The 16,875-nt window shown below is 40.5% G+C and overlaps 1 protein-coding gene across 1 annotated transcript in view; it reads right to left on the bottom strand.

Annotated features, from left to right (window-relative positions):
• The window catches only part of CNOT10 (CCR4-NOT transcription complex subunit 10), a 57,094-nt gene that overhangs the window by 26,941 nt on the left and 13,278 nt on the right, over positions 1–16,875 (bottom strand). Inside the window, exons 2-10 of the mRNA XM_052637740.1 lie at positions 15,390–15,484; positions 14,842–15,003; positions 13,483–13,633; positions 9,479–9,621; positions 8,352–8,438; positions 7,703–7,786; positions 6,201–6,318; positions 3,636–3,785; positions 1,657–1,859 (exon numbers count right to left, since the gene is read on the bottom strand). Of these exons, the coding sequence (XP_052493700.1) occupies positions 1,657–1,859; positions 3,636–3,785; positions 6,201–6,318; positions 7,703–7,786; positions 8,352–8,438; positions 9,479–9,621; positions 13,483–13,633; positions 14,842–15,003; positions 15,390–15,484 (1,193 nt within the window). The remainder of the gene's footprint in view (positions 1–1,656; positions 1,860–3,635; positions 3,786–6,200; positions 6,319–7,702; positions 7,787–8,351; positions 8,439–9,478; positions 9,622–13,482; positions 13,634–14,841; positions 15,004–15,389; positions 15,485–16,875) is intronic.

A 16,875-nucleotide genomic window follows, 5' to 3' on the forward strand; every position in this document is an offset into this window, starting at 1 on the left:
AACTCAGAAAAATAAATGGCACATATCCAGAAAAGTAAATGGTATGTGGTGATTTTTTAAAGTAGTTTCCTCTTAAATACTCTGAGTCTATATTTTTTATTTAGTAAATATTTTCTTATATATAGTATACATTGCTCAGGCAAACAAAAACCCTGGATCTGCCAAAAGAGGTCTGCAACGACATGCACTGATAATGCCTCCTTGGTGTCACCAAGTTACTGCTTATTGATAAAGGAGTTTATTCTCAGAAAGTAAACTTTGTCCTGCATCCCTTCTGTCCTGAGTAAATTAAAAGAAATGTTGCACAATTTTATTTGGAGTTTATGATTTCTCCTGTTGGGATATTCCTCTCATGTTACTCAAGAGTATTTTGGGGCTGATTTTACCTCAGGTTCTAGACGGAGGAAAAGTGCAAAGATAGATCATTATTTATGGCAAATTTCCTGTTAGTAGCACAGGATTATGAGTGTTCTGGTATCTATCAGGTTTTCACAACCAAATCATTTTTGCCATTTTTAAAAATATTTACAAATTTACAATTTTCTAGAAGAAAATGGGAGAGGAAAAAAACCCTCATGAAATCCATAGAAGACAGACAATCCTAACAGCACCATTTCTAAAAATAAGTCATTTTAAAAGAAAATAATTAAACCTCACTAGAGCCTCCAACACTAATTAAATTCGTCTCATTAAAGAGAATAAGCAATTTCTAGAGATCCTTTTGTTAAAACAAAACAAAACAAAATAAATTATACCTAGAATTGTTTATCACTTAATTAACCATTAAGAAAGCTCTCTCTTGATATGAAGGAAAAGTACAATGAAATAACCCACTAAAGCCTTTCAAAGACAACATTCACCTCTTCCCCCAGTGGTGGCAAACTCAAATCAAACTGCTTGTATCAAGTGTGACAACTGCCAGGCAGACACACCTCTTTAATCCCTTTAGCTCCTGTAGCTGCTTTTCAGGAAGTGCTATTCCCCATGGCAGACATGCCAGGCAAAACCTCTGGATGCCATACCCCCTAGAGCCTAGCAAGCACTGGGGGTGGCTTGGAGACAGGGTGGTACAGACAGCTGGTGAATCTGATATGACCTGTCTTTCCCCCACCTCCCACTGACCCCTCCCCAACCTGAGATTCAAAAGGCTTTCGTCACATGCTGTTTGGCGATAATCTAGGCATGGACGCTACTGTAAACTGTCTATTTCTCATAACCACTGTGGATGCACACGTGTCAGAGAGAAAAAGCCTGGGAATCCACTAACTCCACAACGTCTGAATCAGAAGTAAACCTGCGGGCACGGGAGGAAACTCAGGAGTTCTGTCCACACTCGCAGTGTTATCAGCAGTCCTCGTTTAATCAGCCGGTGCATACAGCACTTCCACGCCAGCTGGCGGCGTGGCCCCTGTCCCGGCAGCTAGCAGATCACTGCTGCAACAGATACGACCTCCTGAACGGCTTCAACTTTTCAACATGACTGCTGACACATGTGGTCACTCTTACCAAGAGCCAGAAAGTGAAAACATGACTTCACGAAACTAAATTTTGTCCAACTGATAAGGAACGGAAGACTATCTTTACAAATTCCCTGAGAGTCAGCAAGGGGAGGAGGGCAGCAAGTCGGGGTGGGGGTTCAAAAAGATAGAGACTCACTCCTTTATTGGCAGCAATGCAGCATTCAGCCAGCCGCAGCCAGAGCCGGGGGTTTGCGTGATAAACCTGAACCGCTTCAATCAGACACTCAAATGCAGCGAGCGGCCTTCCAATGTGAAGCAGCTGAATCCCACAGTTATACAGCAACTCATACCTCTTGTTGGTTAGTAATGTACACATAGGTCTTCCTGAAAATTTTTTGCCTGATGATAAAAAGCAGATGAGAACAAATCATTAGATTTAAAATAGCAGCTCCACTGAAAACATTTCTTCACTAAGTACTCAACGACTACCTTGTCTGATACCGAGGAGCCCAATCCTCAATCTGAAGGTGTAAACACCTCCCACCACAATGATGATCTCCACTCCCGACCCAACAAATATCCTCCAGAGGCATCTCAGTTGTCTGTGCTCATGGAGCCAGAGATGTGTCTTCTCATGTGCCAGCTCCTCAAGCAACAATGTTCCAGGAAGGCAAAGACAGAGACAGGACCCTCTCTCATTCCCACGAACCTTACACTATCCCTCCACACTCTTAGCGCCTGTAAGAAGATGCCCCTCCTCTTCACCTCCAGTTCAGCCAGGCTTCCCTCGTGGCTCAGATGGTAGAGAATCCCCCTACGATGCGGGAGACCTGGGTTTGATCCCTGGGTTGGGAAGATCCTCTGGAGGAGCGCATGGCAAGCTACTCGGGTATTCTTGCCTGGAGAATCCCATGGACAGAGGAGCCTGGTGGGCTAGAGTCCACGGGGTCGCAAAGAGCTGGACACGACTGAGTGCCTAAGCACAGCACAGTCATTTTATCATCGTGTATTTTCTCAACCAGAAGTATTTGGCTGATGTTAGGGTTTCAGGGAACTTTACCATGGAAACAAAATGTACTATACCTACAGTGACGAGTGTTCATTCACGCATTCTCAGTTTCCCTGCTGCTGTTCGGTCACTAAGGCGTGTCTGACTCTTTGTGGCCCCATGGACCGCGGCCTGCTAGGGTTCCCTGGCCTTCACTACCTCCTGGAGTTTGTTCAAATTCGTATCTACTGAGGTGGTGATGCCATCCAACTATCTCCTCCTCGGCCTCCCTCTTCTCCTTTCTTTCACAGGCCGTAATAAAACGAGAGGAGGGATTCCCTGGCAGTCCAGTGGTTAGGACTTGGCGCTGTCACTGTTGGGGCCCAGGTTTGATCCCTGGTCAAGGAACTAAGATCCCACAAGCCGTGCGGTGTGGTCAAAAAAAAGGAGAGAGAGAGACTATGTGTGATTTTTTTGGATATATTTTTCATCAATTAAATAGTCTTTAAGCTACACAATTACCCGATTTTAAGGATTTCAGATCAAGGATCCATATACTAAGAATATAAAGGAATAAACTTCATAAATTTGCTTCAAGATTATCAGGTGCTGCCAATAGTATCACATATGAAACCCCCTGAAGAAAAAAAAAAAAGGCTAGAATAAAACTAGTTTAGGGACTTCCCTGGTGGTCTAGTGGCTAAGACCTCACGCTCCCAAAGTAGGGGGGTCTGGGTTTGATCCCTGGTCAGGGAACTAGATCCTGCATGCCTCACTAAAGAGATACCTCATGCTGCAAGGAAGAAGATCCTGAGTGCTGCAAGTCAGACCTGGAGCAGCCAAAATGAATTAAAAAAAAACCAAACAAACCCACAAACAAAAAAACACACTAGTTTGGCAGAGTTAATAAATCTTAGGAAAATACTTTGGTTTATAACATTACCACATGCGATTACTGCTATTTCAAATCCATGAAAAAGTGAATGTAATTTAAACTTTTTTGATTATTATTCCTAACACCTTGCTACACAAAGTAGCAATATTTACTAAAAGTCCAGAGTCAATTTCTGGGGTGGGATCATGTGTATGTAAGGACACACGATGTGCACTTTAACCAGATACTAGCTCCCTGAAATCATGCTTTCCTCGAGTAGTGAAACACAAACTGGCCCCATCCGTGGGCTTACCTGGATCGGTGCTGCCTGCACTGAGCTGAGCACAGACGTTGTCATTCTCCTGTAGAGCCTTTTTAAAGTAGAAAATTCCCAAATTGTGCTTGCTCATGGCAAAATGGATACAACCAAGATTATTCCAGAACATGCACCGCAAGCATTCACCTGAGAAAAACATAAATTTATCCACAAACAAACTTTACTGCTGATATACATCCTACAAGAATCAGGCTTTTGGGGCCTGAGTTAATTCTATATTCAATGCCACTCAGACACTAGAGAACAGTTTACAAGGCATTTGAAATTTAGGAAAACATCTGAAAATTCTGTAAACTCTTTTCTTTTAAAATCTCTTATTAAAGGTGATAAATAAATAAATCTAGCGTATTGATTTTTTTTTAGCATACTGATTTTGTTAGCCTGTTTATCTTTTTCTGACTTCATTTTTAATAACCACAGGCAAATGATACAAAAATGCAGAAGTATTTACTAGTAACATGATAAGTACGAACTGCATCCACACAACAGTTTTGGGAGGAAAGAAGCAAGTTACAGAAGCGATAGAAGTATATTAAGAACACGTAAATGGAACGTATAAATCCTGCTGTTTTGTTCAACTCTGTCTTCACTCTTCTTTCCATTCACACTCCTTTAAATATGACGATGGCAGCGCACCTACCTTCCTGCGTGAGTTGGGCGTTTCTATTTCTTATCCTGCACCCTTGCCGCTTCCTAGTTCTTAGTCCCTTTACAAGAGCTGGTTACAGATGTTCTCCTACTGGTTACCCGCTAGTGTGTGTGTTATAGAAACCTTCTGTCCCGTGAGTTCCACTTATCCCCCCACTGCCAGCTTGGCATCTGTCCTGAGAGCTGGTTAGAGTGTGTGTATGTGTATGCCTATGTTTTTAATCATAAAAAGTTTCACATTTTTATGTGGTCAAGCTTAGTCATCCTTTCTAAACTGTATGGTTCTGAGATTTTGGATAATGTTTAATCAAGGCTTCTTCACCACAAAAATAAGATAGTCATCCAAGTTTTCTTTTGTTGTCTTTATGATTTTATTTTTACATTTTAATCCTGCATGTGTCTGGATTTTATTTTGGTGTAATGAAAGCAATCCAAGCTTTAGTTTTCTTTTTCTAAATGGTTTCCCAAACATTCCTAAACAATTTGCTGACAGTCTGTCTTTTCCTAAATGATATAAAACACCAAACTAGACTGATAAAATTAATAATCAGAATATTCATTCAATGCTTAATGCTAAAAATGGAAGGCTGGTTTCATTTTGCTTTATATTTAACTTATTTTTAATTTAAATTTTACCTTAAAATTAAGCAGTGATAATATTTAAGAAAGAAAAAGAAGTAAGAAATATGTTTTAAAGGAGGTTGTTTCTTGTGGTGGCACTATGAACAATTTAAGAAAAACTCTATTCCCAAATCTTCTCTAACAGTCCTACTGTATTAGCAGCAAACACGGAATCTTATATATGGCAGGCAAATGAAAGATTTTAAAATACAATGAAAAAGATCAATACATAAAGTATACAACTATATATAAAACCTTTCCTATTAGATTGTAAGTGCGGACTAGTTAACTACATGTCTGGCTCCATTTTAAAGACTGACAACATCAAGTCTGAAATCAGTGTCAAGACAATCCTAGGTAAAATTTCTGCAATGTATATTATCTTTTTAGTCTGAGAGACCATTTCAGTTTGGGTGTTAGAGGGTCTCTGAGGGGAAATTATGACAATAAAAACATGAAAAATAAAAATTTAGCAGAATTAGACATGAGTGCTCAGAATAAGCAGACAACCTGAGAGAATTATAAGGGAAAACACTGCCTTTTTCTTTCCTTTATGACTCCACTGAACTGAAGGGGTAAATAGGGGGAGGTTTGAGTGTGTTTACACGTGTGTTTTGTGCACTGGTCTAAACAGAATGTCAGATGAAACAAATATTTATTCATCGTTTGCATTCTGAACTTAGTCCAAAATATTTTCACTAGTTTAACCTCATTTCTTGAATAAACCGATTTTCTTCCTCCTTCTCCATAAAACAGCAATGACATGAACTTAAATGAGAGCTGCAAATTTTACCTTTCATTTTACTATTAATATTAAGCAATTTGTTAAGGCTTAGAGGAAAAAATAGATAGCAGTAAGTAAATTCCTAATTTATAAAAATATTTTCGATATAATAGTCTAAAAAATATTTCATAATATCACTGCTTTTAAGGGAAAAAGTAAAATCACGGTCATTTCATTTCCTTAAAAGGTCTCTCACTTCCCAAAGCAAAAGCCTGAAGTCCTTATGCCTTGGACACAATTTCTAAGCTGGTATTAAAACCAAAATGACCGAAAGAGTCCCTGATGTGAAAGACAAGTAGGACAAGTGAGGCATCTTTTAAAATGGAAACAAGTAATAAAAGAAAATTCTAGGAATTTTCTGCAGCAGAAATAAAAAATATTTTAATTTAAAAAATCACTCTTGAATAGCAGCCTAGGCGTAGAACAAAAAGCAACAAGGCGTAGAAGAATCAGGAAGAAACCACCAACACTTCACAATTTTCTTTTACCTGTTTTCATGAATCCTGGATGCTCAGCAATGTTTGAACTATTCAACAGTTTCACAGCTTTTCGATAATTGCCTCTTAAGTACTCAAAATTGCTTTTAAGAAACAGGGAAGGTGCAGACTGTAAAGAAAACACAAGTTTCTTACAGTTTGTTCTCAGAAGCCTAATGTGAGATCATAATCACACCACTGCACTGGCACGTGGCTAACAGCGTAACCAAACCACGTTAAGTCAAGGTCATGAAAACTAGTCTCTGACTTTCCTACCGTTTTCACAACCTAAAACAATGAGACCTGGCGGGCAGCACATTACAACCTGAATTATTAAATGGCTACCTAAAAAAATACATACAACATATATGAATACGAATATAGTCTGCAAAGCATCCTTTGCAGACAGCACTGACTGTCTTCATCTATTATACTATTAACTGAGAGCCAAGTTAACAGAACTAGGTCCTTCATCTTAATGATTATTACAGACTGGGGATCTCCCTTATCTTCTAGGACACGAATACACCTTCATTAGAACCCAAAGTACAAATGATTAAATGCTATTCCGAGTAAGGGGGAAAAGGTGTCATTTTATGGATGGAAAAATTCCCTAACAGAATGCCTGTTTTCAACGGCGATTATTTCATCAAGAGAATAATCATGCTTTGGATCACAGACCATCTTTCGCTTCTCCTGAAACTTGCTCCTGAAGTTTTCCCTGATGCGGGTATGAGTAACAATGATTTATTTTCCTGTTCATCTCTCCCCTTTGATGATGGCATCCTTTAAGAAAGGGAATCATGTCTTTTCTCCCCGAAAAGACTTGATAATAGCCTCAAGTCTACCCCTCAGGTCTGAAATCCCTTGAAACTGAGCCAGTGGCTAGTTTGGATCCTGCCTGAGATTTCTAGAGTCAACTTTCCTGAACTTTTGCTACTATAAACTTTATCTCTTTATGACTTCACACTTTTAATTTACAGTTTTCCTAAAAGTATCTGTCTCTTCACTGTCTTAAGGGTACTTATCATGCAGGGTTGGAGTGGAGGGAAAGGAAGGGGTATTTTTAACTCGAAATACTCTAGCACCAATCAAACTGAAGGTACTCTCTGTCGAGCCAAAGATTATGTGGAAGGGGCAGGTTTGGGCAACAACCAAATTATTTACCTTTAATAAATGTTTTGGGTATAATCTAAAAAAAATACTACAGTATCTAATAACAGTCAATGTTAAGTTAATTGTGATAAACCACTCACAGAATTTTGGACAGCTGTATACTAAGGGGGAAATGCTTGTTGCAGTTTTAAGTGAGAAAAACACTATACTAAATTACAAACACAGAATGATCAGTAGCTCACAACTCAACATAAAGGTTTTTATCTGGCAGTATACATATACTACAATAAATGTAAATTACTTAAAACTGACAAATATCTACAGTGCAAATAAGAAAATTTGGGACATAAAAGCTACTCATTAAAAAAAAAAAAACACAGAAAAGTCAAGAAACTTACATTCCCCGCTGTATTCATGACAGACTTGATTTCCCTTTTGCATGCCTTTAGGGACTTCATTTGGATATATGCTCTTACTTTATACTGTCAAAGGAAAAACACTAGTATGTAGGAACCGTGGTGGATTTACACATGCTGAAGTTTTACTTTCTAGTTAAGAAAATTAAACCCAATCTATTCACAACATAGTTATACCAGGTACTTGTGAAAGTGGGTTTAAAAAAAACTTTTTTTTGATTATTTTTACTGTACTCTTGGAATATACATTAAAAAAAATTTTTCTCTCTTGGAATACACTTTCAAAAACTAAAACACGGTTGAACAAAACTTATATCTAAGTTCCAAGGAAAAATCTTATCAATCCTTAACTGTATATGACTAACTAACAATGCATTTTCAAATTCTACAAACTGATTTTTATCATCCAATACGTTCCCGGGCCATTTCTCTCAATTTTCTATAGTGAATTAAAAGAAATAATATTGCATTATCATCTTAAGCAAAATATACTTAGATAAATGTGTTCCTAAACTTTAATACTTCAAAACCAATAAACATACATGCCTTTAATTACTGTTGTCAATGATCACATCCTTCATTACTCATAACTACAAGTAAATATGTCAGGTGTACCTCCTCTTTACGCTACCTGATGTATCTTTGACTTTGCAGCTTCTATTAGCGCTCCACTTTCAGCTTTATGATTAGATCCATCTTTGTTGGTATTATTACCAGTCTGTAGGGTGGTAAAACAAAGTTAACCAATTGAATATTTTTGACCATAACTGAAATCACTGACTTACAAGTGAGCTAATCTGAATCACCTAGAGAACATTTTCAAAATTCTGAATCCCAGGTCCCATTTGGGTGGGTGACAGGAAACTCTTAAGAAGCTCACAGTTGAGTATAATGACGGGCTAGGTTTAAAAAGCATGGTGTTACTTGGACAAAACTGATTATCTTCCTAAAACACAGAACAGATCATGTCATTCCCTCTTAGTCTGCCTTGCAATGCAAGGGACACCAGTCTGATCCCTGGTCTGGGAAGATCCCACATGCCTTGGAGCCACTAAGCCTGCCCACCCCAACTACTGAGCCTGCGTGCTGCAACTCCTGAAGCCAACTCACCACAACTACACAAAGCCTGCACGCAGCAATGAAGAGCCCCACAGTCTAAACGTAACATAAATGAATCTTTTATTTAAAAAACAAAAAAAAGAAAAAACTTTCTTTGGGACTTCCTGGGGGGTTAAGAACTTGCCTTGCAATGCAAGGGATAACCAGTTCGATCCAGAGTCTGGGAAGATCCCACATGCTGTGGGGCAACTAAACCCATGCACCACAAATACCAAAGCCTGTGCTTTGCAACAAGAGCAGCCACCACAATGAGAAGCCCAGGCACGGAAACTAGAGAAAGGCTGTACACAGCAACTAGGAGCCAGCGCAGCAAAAAAAACAGTAACAGCAAAGCTATCATTAAAAAAAAGAAAGAAAAAGCAGACCAGCGGGTACCAGAGGCGGAGGGGAGGGGAGAATGGAATGACTGCTAACAGGTACAGGGGTTCTTTCTGGAGTGATGGCAATGTTCTGGAATTCAGGTAGTGGTAATGGTTGCACAATTATGTGAGTACACTAAAAACCACTGAACTGTACACTTTAAAATGATAGATTCTGTGTATGTGGATTATCTTTCAATAAACCTATTAAAATAATACTTAGTAACCACAAATACTAAACATACTATACAGTTTAGTCTGATCACCTCAGAACACTCACCTCATTCTTTCCATTTTTGTTATTGTTTCCTTGTGAAATCATTTTTTCTAGAACAGCAAGAAGATGTAAAGCTTTCTCAGCTTGGTAGGTTAATATATACAGGTCTACGAGCAAAAAACACACTGCTTGGGCAAATTTTTCTTCTGGGGGGAAAAAAGAAAAAAAGAAAAAACAGGAAAAGTCACATTCCAAAATAATATCTCAGACCATTCCTTGCACAGAAAGCTCTAAAAAGCAAAGCCTGAGTCTTTTACTTAAAGGAGTGTTCATTCCCCAGAGCCACGTGTGGAAGCCAAGTGCAGTATCAACTATGTCATCCTATTAGGCTTCCCAAGGCCTCGTGCATCAGGGATTCTAGTGCCTGAAATTCCTCTGGCAAAGTATCTACCAAATATCAGCACTTCTAATGAGGAGTATTATGTTAGGTGGAAGGAAACCCTAATTCCAGAGCCTGGTTACTTAATAGATGCACAGCCTCTGCACATCATGGAACTATTCAAGCTCAGCTGATTGACCTGAGACGTGGAGAGAACACTTCACGTGCCTGACGGCAGGGGGTGGACTAGGTGAACAAGGAGGACTTGCTCCTTCTAATCCTAAAAAGGTCTGCGACTCTAGGAAAACAGACTTCGTTTCTAGGCACTGAGATAGAGAAATAAGCAAGGGGATCAAAGACCCAAACGGAGTATACCAGAAGCTGAAACAGCCAAGCGGAAAACCCAATGGCAAAAATCCCAAGACCACCACCAGTGAAGCAAGGAGGGGTGACCCGGTACACGACGTGACACCATTCTCCTTTCCTTTCGGAAGAGAAGACAAACGGAAAGGGTCTAAGAGGAGGCTGCCAGAAAGACACACAGGCACAGGGAACAAATATGGACACCAAGGGGGAAAACGCAGGATGGAGCGAACTGCGAGCCGGGACTGACACCTACACACTGCTGTGCATAAAACAGAACCGTGAGAAGCTGGCGCGCAGCACAGCAAACTCCACTCAGTGCTCGGGGGTGACCTACGTGGGAAGGCAGTCCCAAAACGAGGGGATGTACGTATAGCTGGTTCACTCGGCTGTACAGCAGAAACTAACACACCACTGGAAAGCAGCTAGTTACACTCCAGTAAAAATTTACTACATGCCAAATAGAAAAGAAGGCTGCTATAATCAAGAACTGACCTTTTCAGGGGAAGCCCCTGGTGGTCCAGGGGTGAGGACGCCACACTTCCAGTGATGGGGCTGGGGCGCGATCCAGGGCCTGACAAGCCTTCCTGATTCCAGGCTTGCGCTTACACAGTGGCCACAGTGGAATCCACTGAAGACTAAGCAATGCAGTTGACGTGCCAAGGTCGCACGTCTAGAAGGGCTACCCAGCTCAGCTGAGAGCCCGCCAGTCCTTACCCGGGCCACAGTGCTGGATCTGTGCTGCTCCCCAGGGGCCCCGCTTGCTCCTGTCCCGGTGACACCGTCTTCTCACTCCCCGGAACCACCATCACCACAGGGCCTCTGCATACACTACAACCTCTGGCTGTGACACTTTCCCACCAACTGCAGGGCTTACCTCTCTTCACTTGAGCCACTTTGCAAATACTGTCTTATTCCAGGCCTTCCTCAATTACCTTATCTAAAAATGACATCCCCAGTCAATCCTCTTACCCCATTTTAGCCTTCTTTCCAGGCTTTAACTACCTCACAATACATATTTGTTGTATTGCTCTCTCTGCCATTAGAAGATAAGCTTAATGAAAGCAAAGACTTGATTGTATTCACTATTATCTTCTGACTCCAAAACAGCATCTGCTCAATAAACTTATATTGTATGAAGAGGCAAGTAATAAAGTAAAAAAAATATTCAAAGAAGGAAAATGCATCTGAATACTGAGTTGGTGTTTGCTGTTCAGCTGCTAAGTTGTGTCTGACTCTTTGCGACCCCATGGACTGCAGCATGCCAGGCTCTCCTGTCCTTCACTATCTCCTGGAGTTTGCTCAAACTCATGTCCATTTAGTTGGTGGTGCCATCCAACCACCTTATCCTTTGTCATCTCCTGCTATTTTGTGCTCATAGTACAGCACAGAGTACAGATGACAACTGTTTCAGAAATTCTAAAAACCAGCTTTAGAGAAAAAACACATCCATGTCATCCTAGAAATAGAACTGTGACTCCCAGCTTTACAGGGCGAAGGATCTGGTCCCCCGTCACATAATCTTTCACCACTCCTGCCTTGTCTGCCAGGCACGGTGTCCTCAGGGCTGAGGGGCAGAAGAGTGCCTGGAAAAGGCCTCCCTGGAGCCACAGCGAGAGCTGTCCAGCCAGCCGTCAGCACAGGGGCCTGGAATCTTCCCAAAGCAGCACCCATCCTGCAGTGACCACAGCAGCAATCAGGGGTTCATCCATCAAGAATAAGTACTGCTGCTGTTGCTGAGTTGCTTCAGTCGTGTCTGACTCTGTGCGACCCCACAGACAGCAGTGTTTTGAATTTGAAAGAAAGACCCCGTGGAGAAAAAGACACCTGAAATCTGCTTGCTCGCACGCTGGAAGCCAACAGCTCTCTCTACACGTTTCTTAGGTCCAGCTTTGCTGGTGCTTTATTCACGCCCTCTTCTTTCCATGCCCTTCAGTTCAGTTCAATTCAGTCACTCAGTCGTGTCCGACTCTTTCGACCCCAAGAATCGCAGCATGCCAGGCCTCCCTGTCCATCACCATCTCCCGGAGTTCACTCAGACTCACATCTATCGAGTCCATGATGCCATCCAGCCATCTCATCCTCTGTCGTCCCCTTCTCCTCCTGCCCCTAATTCCTCCCAGCATCAGAGTCTTTTCCAATGAGTCAACTCTTCGCATGAAGTGGCCAAAGTACTGGAGTTTCAGCTTCAGCATCATTCCTTCCAAAGAAATCCCAGGGCTGATCTCCTTCAGAATGGACTGGTTGGATCTCCTTGCAGTCCAAGGGACTCTCAAGAGTCTTCTCCAACATCACAGTTCAAAAGCATCAATTCTTCGGCATTCAGCTTTCTTCAAAGTCCAACTCTCACATCCATACATCACTACTGGAAAAACCATAGCCTTGACTAGATGGACCTTTGTTGGCAAAGTAATGTCTCTGCTTTTGAATATGCTATCTAGGTTGGTCATAACTTTTCTTCCAAGGAGTAAGCGTCTTTTAATTTCATGGCTGCATTCACCATCTGCAGTGATTTTGCAGCCCCCCAAAAATAAAGTCTGACACTGTTTCCACTGTTTCCCCATCTATTTCCCATGAAGTGATGGGACCAGATGCCATGATCTTCGTTTTCTGAATGTTGAGCTTTAAGCCAACTTTTTCACTCTCCTCTTTCACTTTAATCAAGTCCTTACTTTATTTTTAATTTTTATCGGAGTATAGTTGCTTTCCAACATTGTGTCAGTTTCTGCTGTTCAGCAAAGTGAGTCAGCTATACTTAAACATACAACCCTATTTTTTGGATTTCTGTCCCATTCAGGTCACCACAGAACGGTGGTCCTTACTTTTCTTAGCGTTCTTATTCGAGGCGGGTAACTGTGAGCTAGTTAACAAAAGGCTAATTGTATTCTATATGATCTGCTCTATGAGTACCTACAAGAATTTCAATTAGGCAATATATGAAATAAAACACTACCCTGTCCCCCTCACTTCCAAAACAGTCCTTCCTTAATACAACAGTCAAGAAAGAATCAGGTACACGAAGGCAGTGTTTAAAGAGCAAAGGAAAAAAAAAAAAAAATCAGTGAATCTTTCCAATCAGAAACAGCATTTCCAACAGTTACCTTCAAAAACTGGGGTGGGGGTAACAGCAGGATGTTCAAGAAAAAACCTAGATTCATCTAAAAGTGATAGAATTTTTATTTTTTCTAACCATTAAGATAATCTGACACTGCTTTTTCTTTCTTTAAACACTCATAAAAGATTCTGATTTAGGTTATCTAGACACAAGTATCACAGACCTTTCCAAGTATGAGGAGATAGGCTAACTTCTTGACAGATGACATACCGAAAGGTTCTATGAACTGATAAAGTTTTTCGCCAACAGATATGGCCTCTGTGTACTGCCGCAGGTGATACAGGATGACTGCTTGATTGTAATACAACATGCTGTTTTCAACATCATCCAACCCATCCATTTCTTCAACAGCTGAGTGTACCTACAGAACAGTCAAAAGAGATTGTGTTCTAGCAGTAAGAAAACAAAGAGTAAAGGTGCAAGAATCTGAATGAATAAGCAGGAACACAGGCCAGCGTTTTTCATCTAAAATCCGCACAGTCAACAGGACCTATAGGTTCTGTTGTAGATTCCTGGCTGTGCTGGGTCTTCACTGTTGTGCACAGGCCTTCTCCAGCTGCAGAGAGTGGGGCTTACTGCCCAGTCGCACAGCGGGGGCGTCTCATCATCGAGCACGGGCTCTAGGGATGAGAGTTCTGGTAGTTGGATCCTTGGATGATCCTTGAGTCAGGAAGATCCCCTAGAGGGGGAAACAGCAACCTGTTCCTGTATTCTTCCCTGGAAAAATCCTATGGACAGAGGAGCCTGGTGGGCTACAGTCCATGGGCTCTCAGAGTGGGATGCGACTGACTGACTGGGCATGCACACACACTACAGTATGGTGGTTGTCATGAATTTAGCATGGGGGCTCAAAGGCCAGACAGAACTGGGCTCACATAGCTCTTATTACGTAAAACCTTTGTGTCTCTGGACAATTTACACGAGTCATCTGTACCTTAGCATTCAAGTCTATTAAATGAGAAAAAAAATGTAGTAGCTACTTCATCAGGCTACTGGGAAGAATAAGTGAGATGTCCGACAGAGGTTCTTAGTTACATAAGGTCTTACTGTGTGGTCGGCACTGAAGGTCTGCCACCAGCCCTCTTCAGTATCAAAGGTTCAACCTTGTGGTGTTGTTATGACCAGACGAATGACCAAGGCAAGTCCCAAACCGTAAATGAATTATATCTTCTGTTTACAAAGTTAATCATTTCCTGACCCCAAGTGCTAAAACAATGACATTATTATTCATAATCAGATCTTTCCGTTATAAGTAAGATTGTAATCTCAGCAGCTACATTTTTCATGTATTTCTATTCTAATTCTCAAAACTCCAAAGCTTATTCAGACTTGGTATATTAGCTTCTTCTGTTCAAGTCTGAAACCCAACAGAATGTAAAATCACACAGCATAATACCTTCATTTCCTAGAAAACGAATTGTATACAAATAAAACTAATGCAAATGTTGTAGACACATTAGAAATTGTGCTGTTAATAGCAAATAAAAAGTCACATTAATTCTGCTTAACTAATTTCATTTCATAGAGAGCACCACAATATTTTATAATGAAATTCATGTATGGTATTACCTGATTCTTCAGCTGGTTAAGTGTTTGTCTCAAACTATCTGTTGTTGTCTGGTTACTTTTAAAAAACTCAGCTACTGCTGTATTCAAAATTATTTTATAATCATCTTTGTTTATATCTTGTAGACAGGCAAGATGTTGCAGACAGACATCGTAATTTCCAGCCTAAAACAAAAATACACAAACAAAATCACATACCAACTTTAAGAACTTTATATTCATTTCCAAATATATTTCATTCATCTTTATTTAAAAGCTTTTACAAAGATATAATTGCCCTAAATATACTAAAGTCACTAGATGAAGTAATAGTCCCATCAATTAAAAAATTGTGATATGATTTTGGAAACACAAAAACTTGGCAATGGCTCAGATTATTCCCATTCCTTTCACAATATTTAAACTCTAAAAGTGAAGAAATTTAAACCTAAACCTACTCTCTGAAGCTAACTCTTAAATTAGTACAGAACAAAGATCATAAATTCACGGTGAAAATATTCATGCTTGACAGATTCTAACAATGGAACAGGTTAAGAGAAACCATTTCTTACTGTGAAAGCTTGGAAAGCACTGGTGGACAACTCCTTCTCTTGATCAGTGATCCCAGAGGACGGACCTGTCCCTTCATGTTTCTCTGCTCCCTGATCTGCAAATACACAAGTTTGAGAGTTCTTTAGAATAACAGCTGTCCAGTGAATGTGTCCCGAGTTTTCCTCTTAACTGTCTTCTTTTTCCTGGAGTTGCCAAAGTCACACCTTTCTCAACTACAATGAATAATTAGTATTTTTTGTATTTATTTGTATTTTTTGGTCATGCGGCATGTGGGATCTTAGTTCCCAGACCCGGAATTAAACCCTTCCCCTGCATTGGAAGTGCAGATTCTTAACCACCGAACCATCGGGGAAGTTTGCTAACTAATGTTATAAGTGAGGAATGAAGCATTCTTTCAAAAACTTAAGAAATATCTCCCTTTGCTGTGGAAATCTTTATATAAGGATTACAGCTCTGTCCGTTAGGACATTCAGGCTGAGAATATCATGCTCTCTTCAAAATATCAGATCTGGGAGCTCCCCGCCTACCAACGCAGGGGATACATGGGTTCGATCTCTGGTCCAGGAAGAACCCACATGTCACGGGGCAACGAAGCCCGCACACCACAGTTACTGAGTCAGTGTGCTGCAGCCCACGAGCTGCAACCAGACCAAGCCTGCACACAACACCGAAGACCCCGCACAGCCGGAAAGAAGCAAAGAAAAACAAGAAAACTCCTGTCTTAAAAAAGAGAACCCGCTCTGCCTCCCACCACAGCAATACACCCCGAATGCCACATATTCAAGAACCCATGCCAGGCGCTAGAGGCGCAAGGAACTTATAAGTACATGTGAGATGCCTTCAAAAAGTTTATAATCTAGTTAGAAAGTATTAACATTTAACAATGAGAAAACGACACTGATGAGAATTCATAGGTAATTACCAAGCAATGAAGCCTTTCATAGGCTTAGAAATCGAAAAGGCAGGATTAATACATTTAAAAAGCTTCCTTAACAGAAGTTTCCGTATATATCATTTCTGCCCTACAATTTACTGTTTTAAAAATTAGTTTATTTAAAAAAAATCCCAAATAAATGCAAAAATCTCAGCTAATGCAAGTTTTAAACTACTTAAGGACAACACCTGTTGAGTCCGAGTGTAAACTGGTCAGACCTCCTGGGAAGTAATCACCAATACCTGTCCATGTACAACGTCTTAACCAAACAACCCCACTTCCAGGTATTCACTCTACAAATACATAAAGATGCTCACTGCAGCGCTGTTTATAATAGCGAATGTCTAGAAATAAACATCCTTCAGTTAAGAAAAGTGCTAAGTAAACTGTGGTATGGAAATACAATGGCACACTACACAATTGTTAAAAGTTGAGTCCCTGCAATGTGTTGACAGGGAGAAACATCCTCAACATCTTAAATAAAAGAAGCAGACTGCAAACAGTTTTATACAACAGAGCTCCACGTTTTATAAAAATACACAGATATTCTG

This window comes from Budorcas taxicolor, chromosome 1 (assembly GCF_023091745.1).
Source record: "Budorcas taxicolor isolate Tak-1 chromosome 1, Takin1.1, whole genome shotgun sequence".
In the NCBI taxonomy this organism is placed as follows: Eukaryota; Metazoa; Chordata; class Mammalia; order Artiodactyla; family Bovidae; genus Budorcas; species Budorcas taxicolor.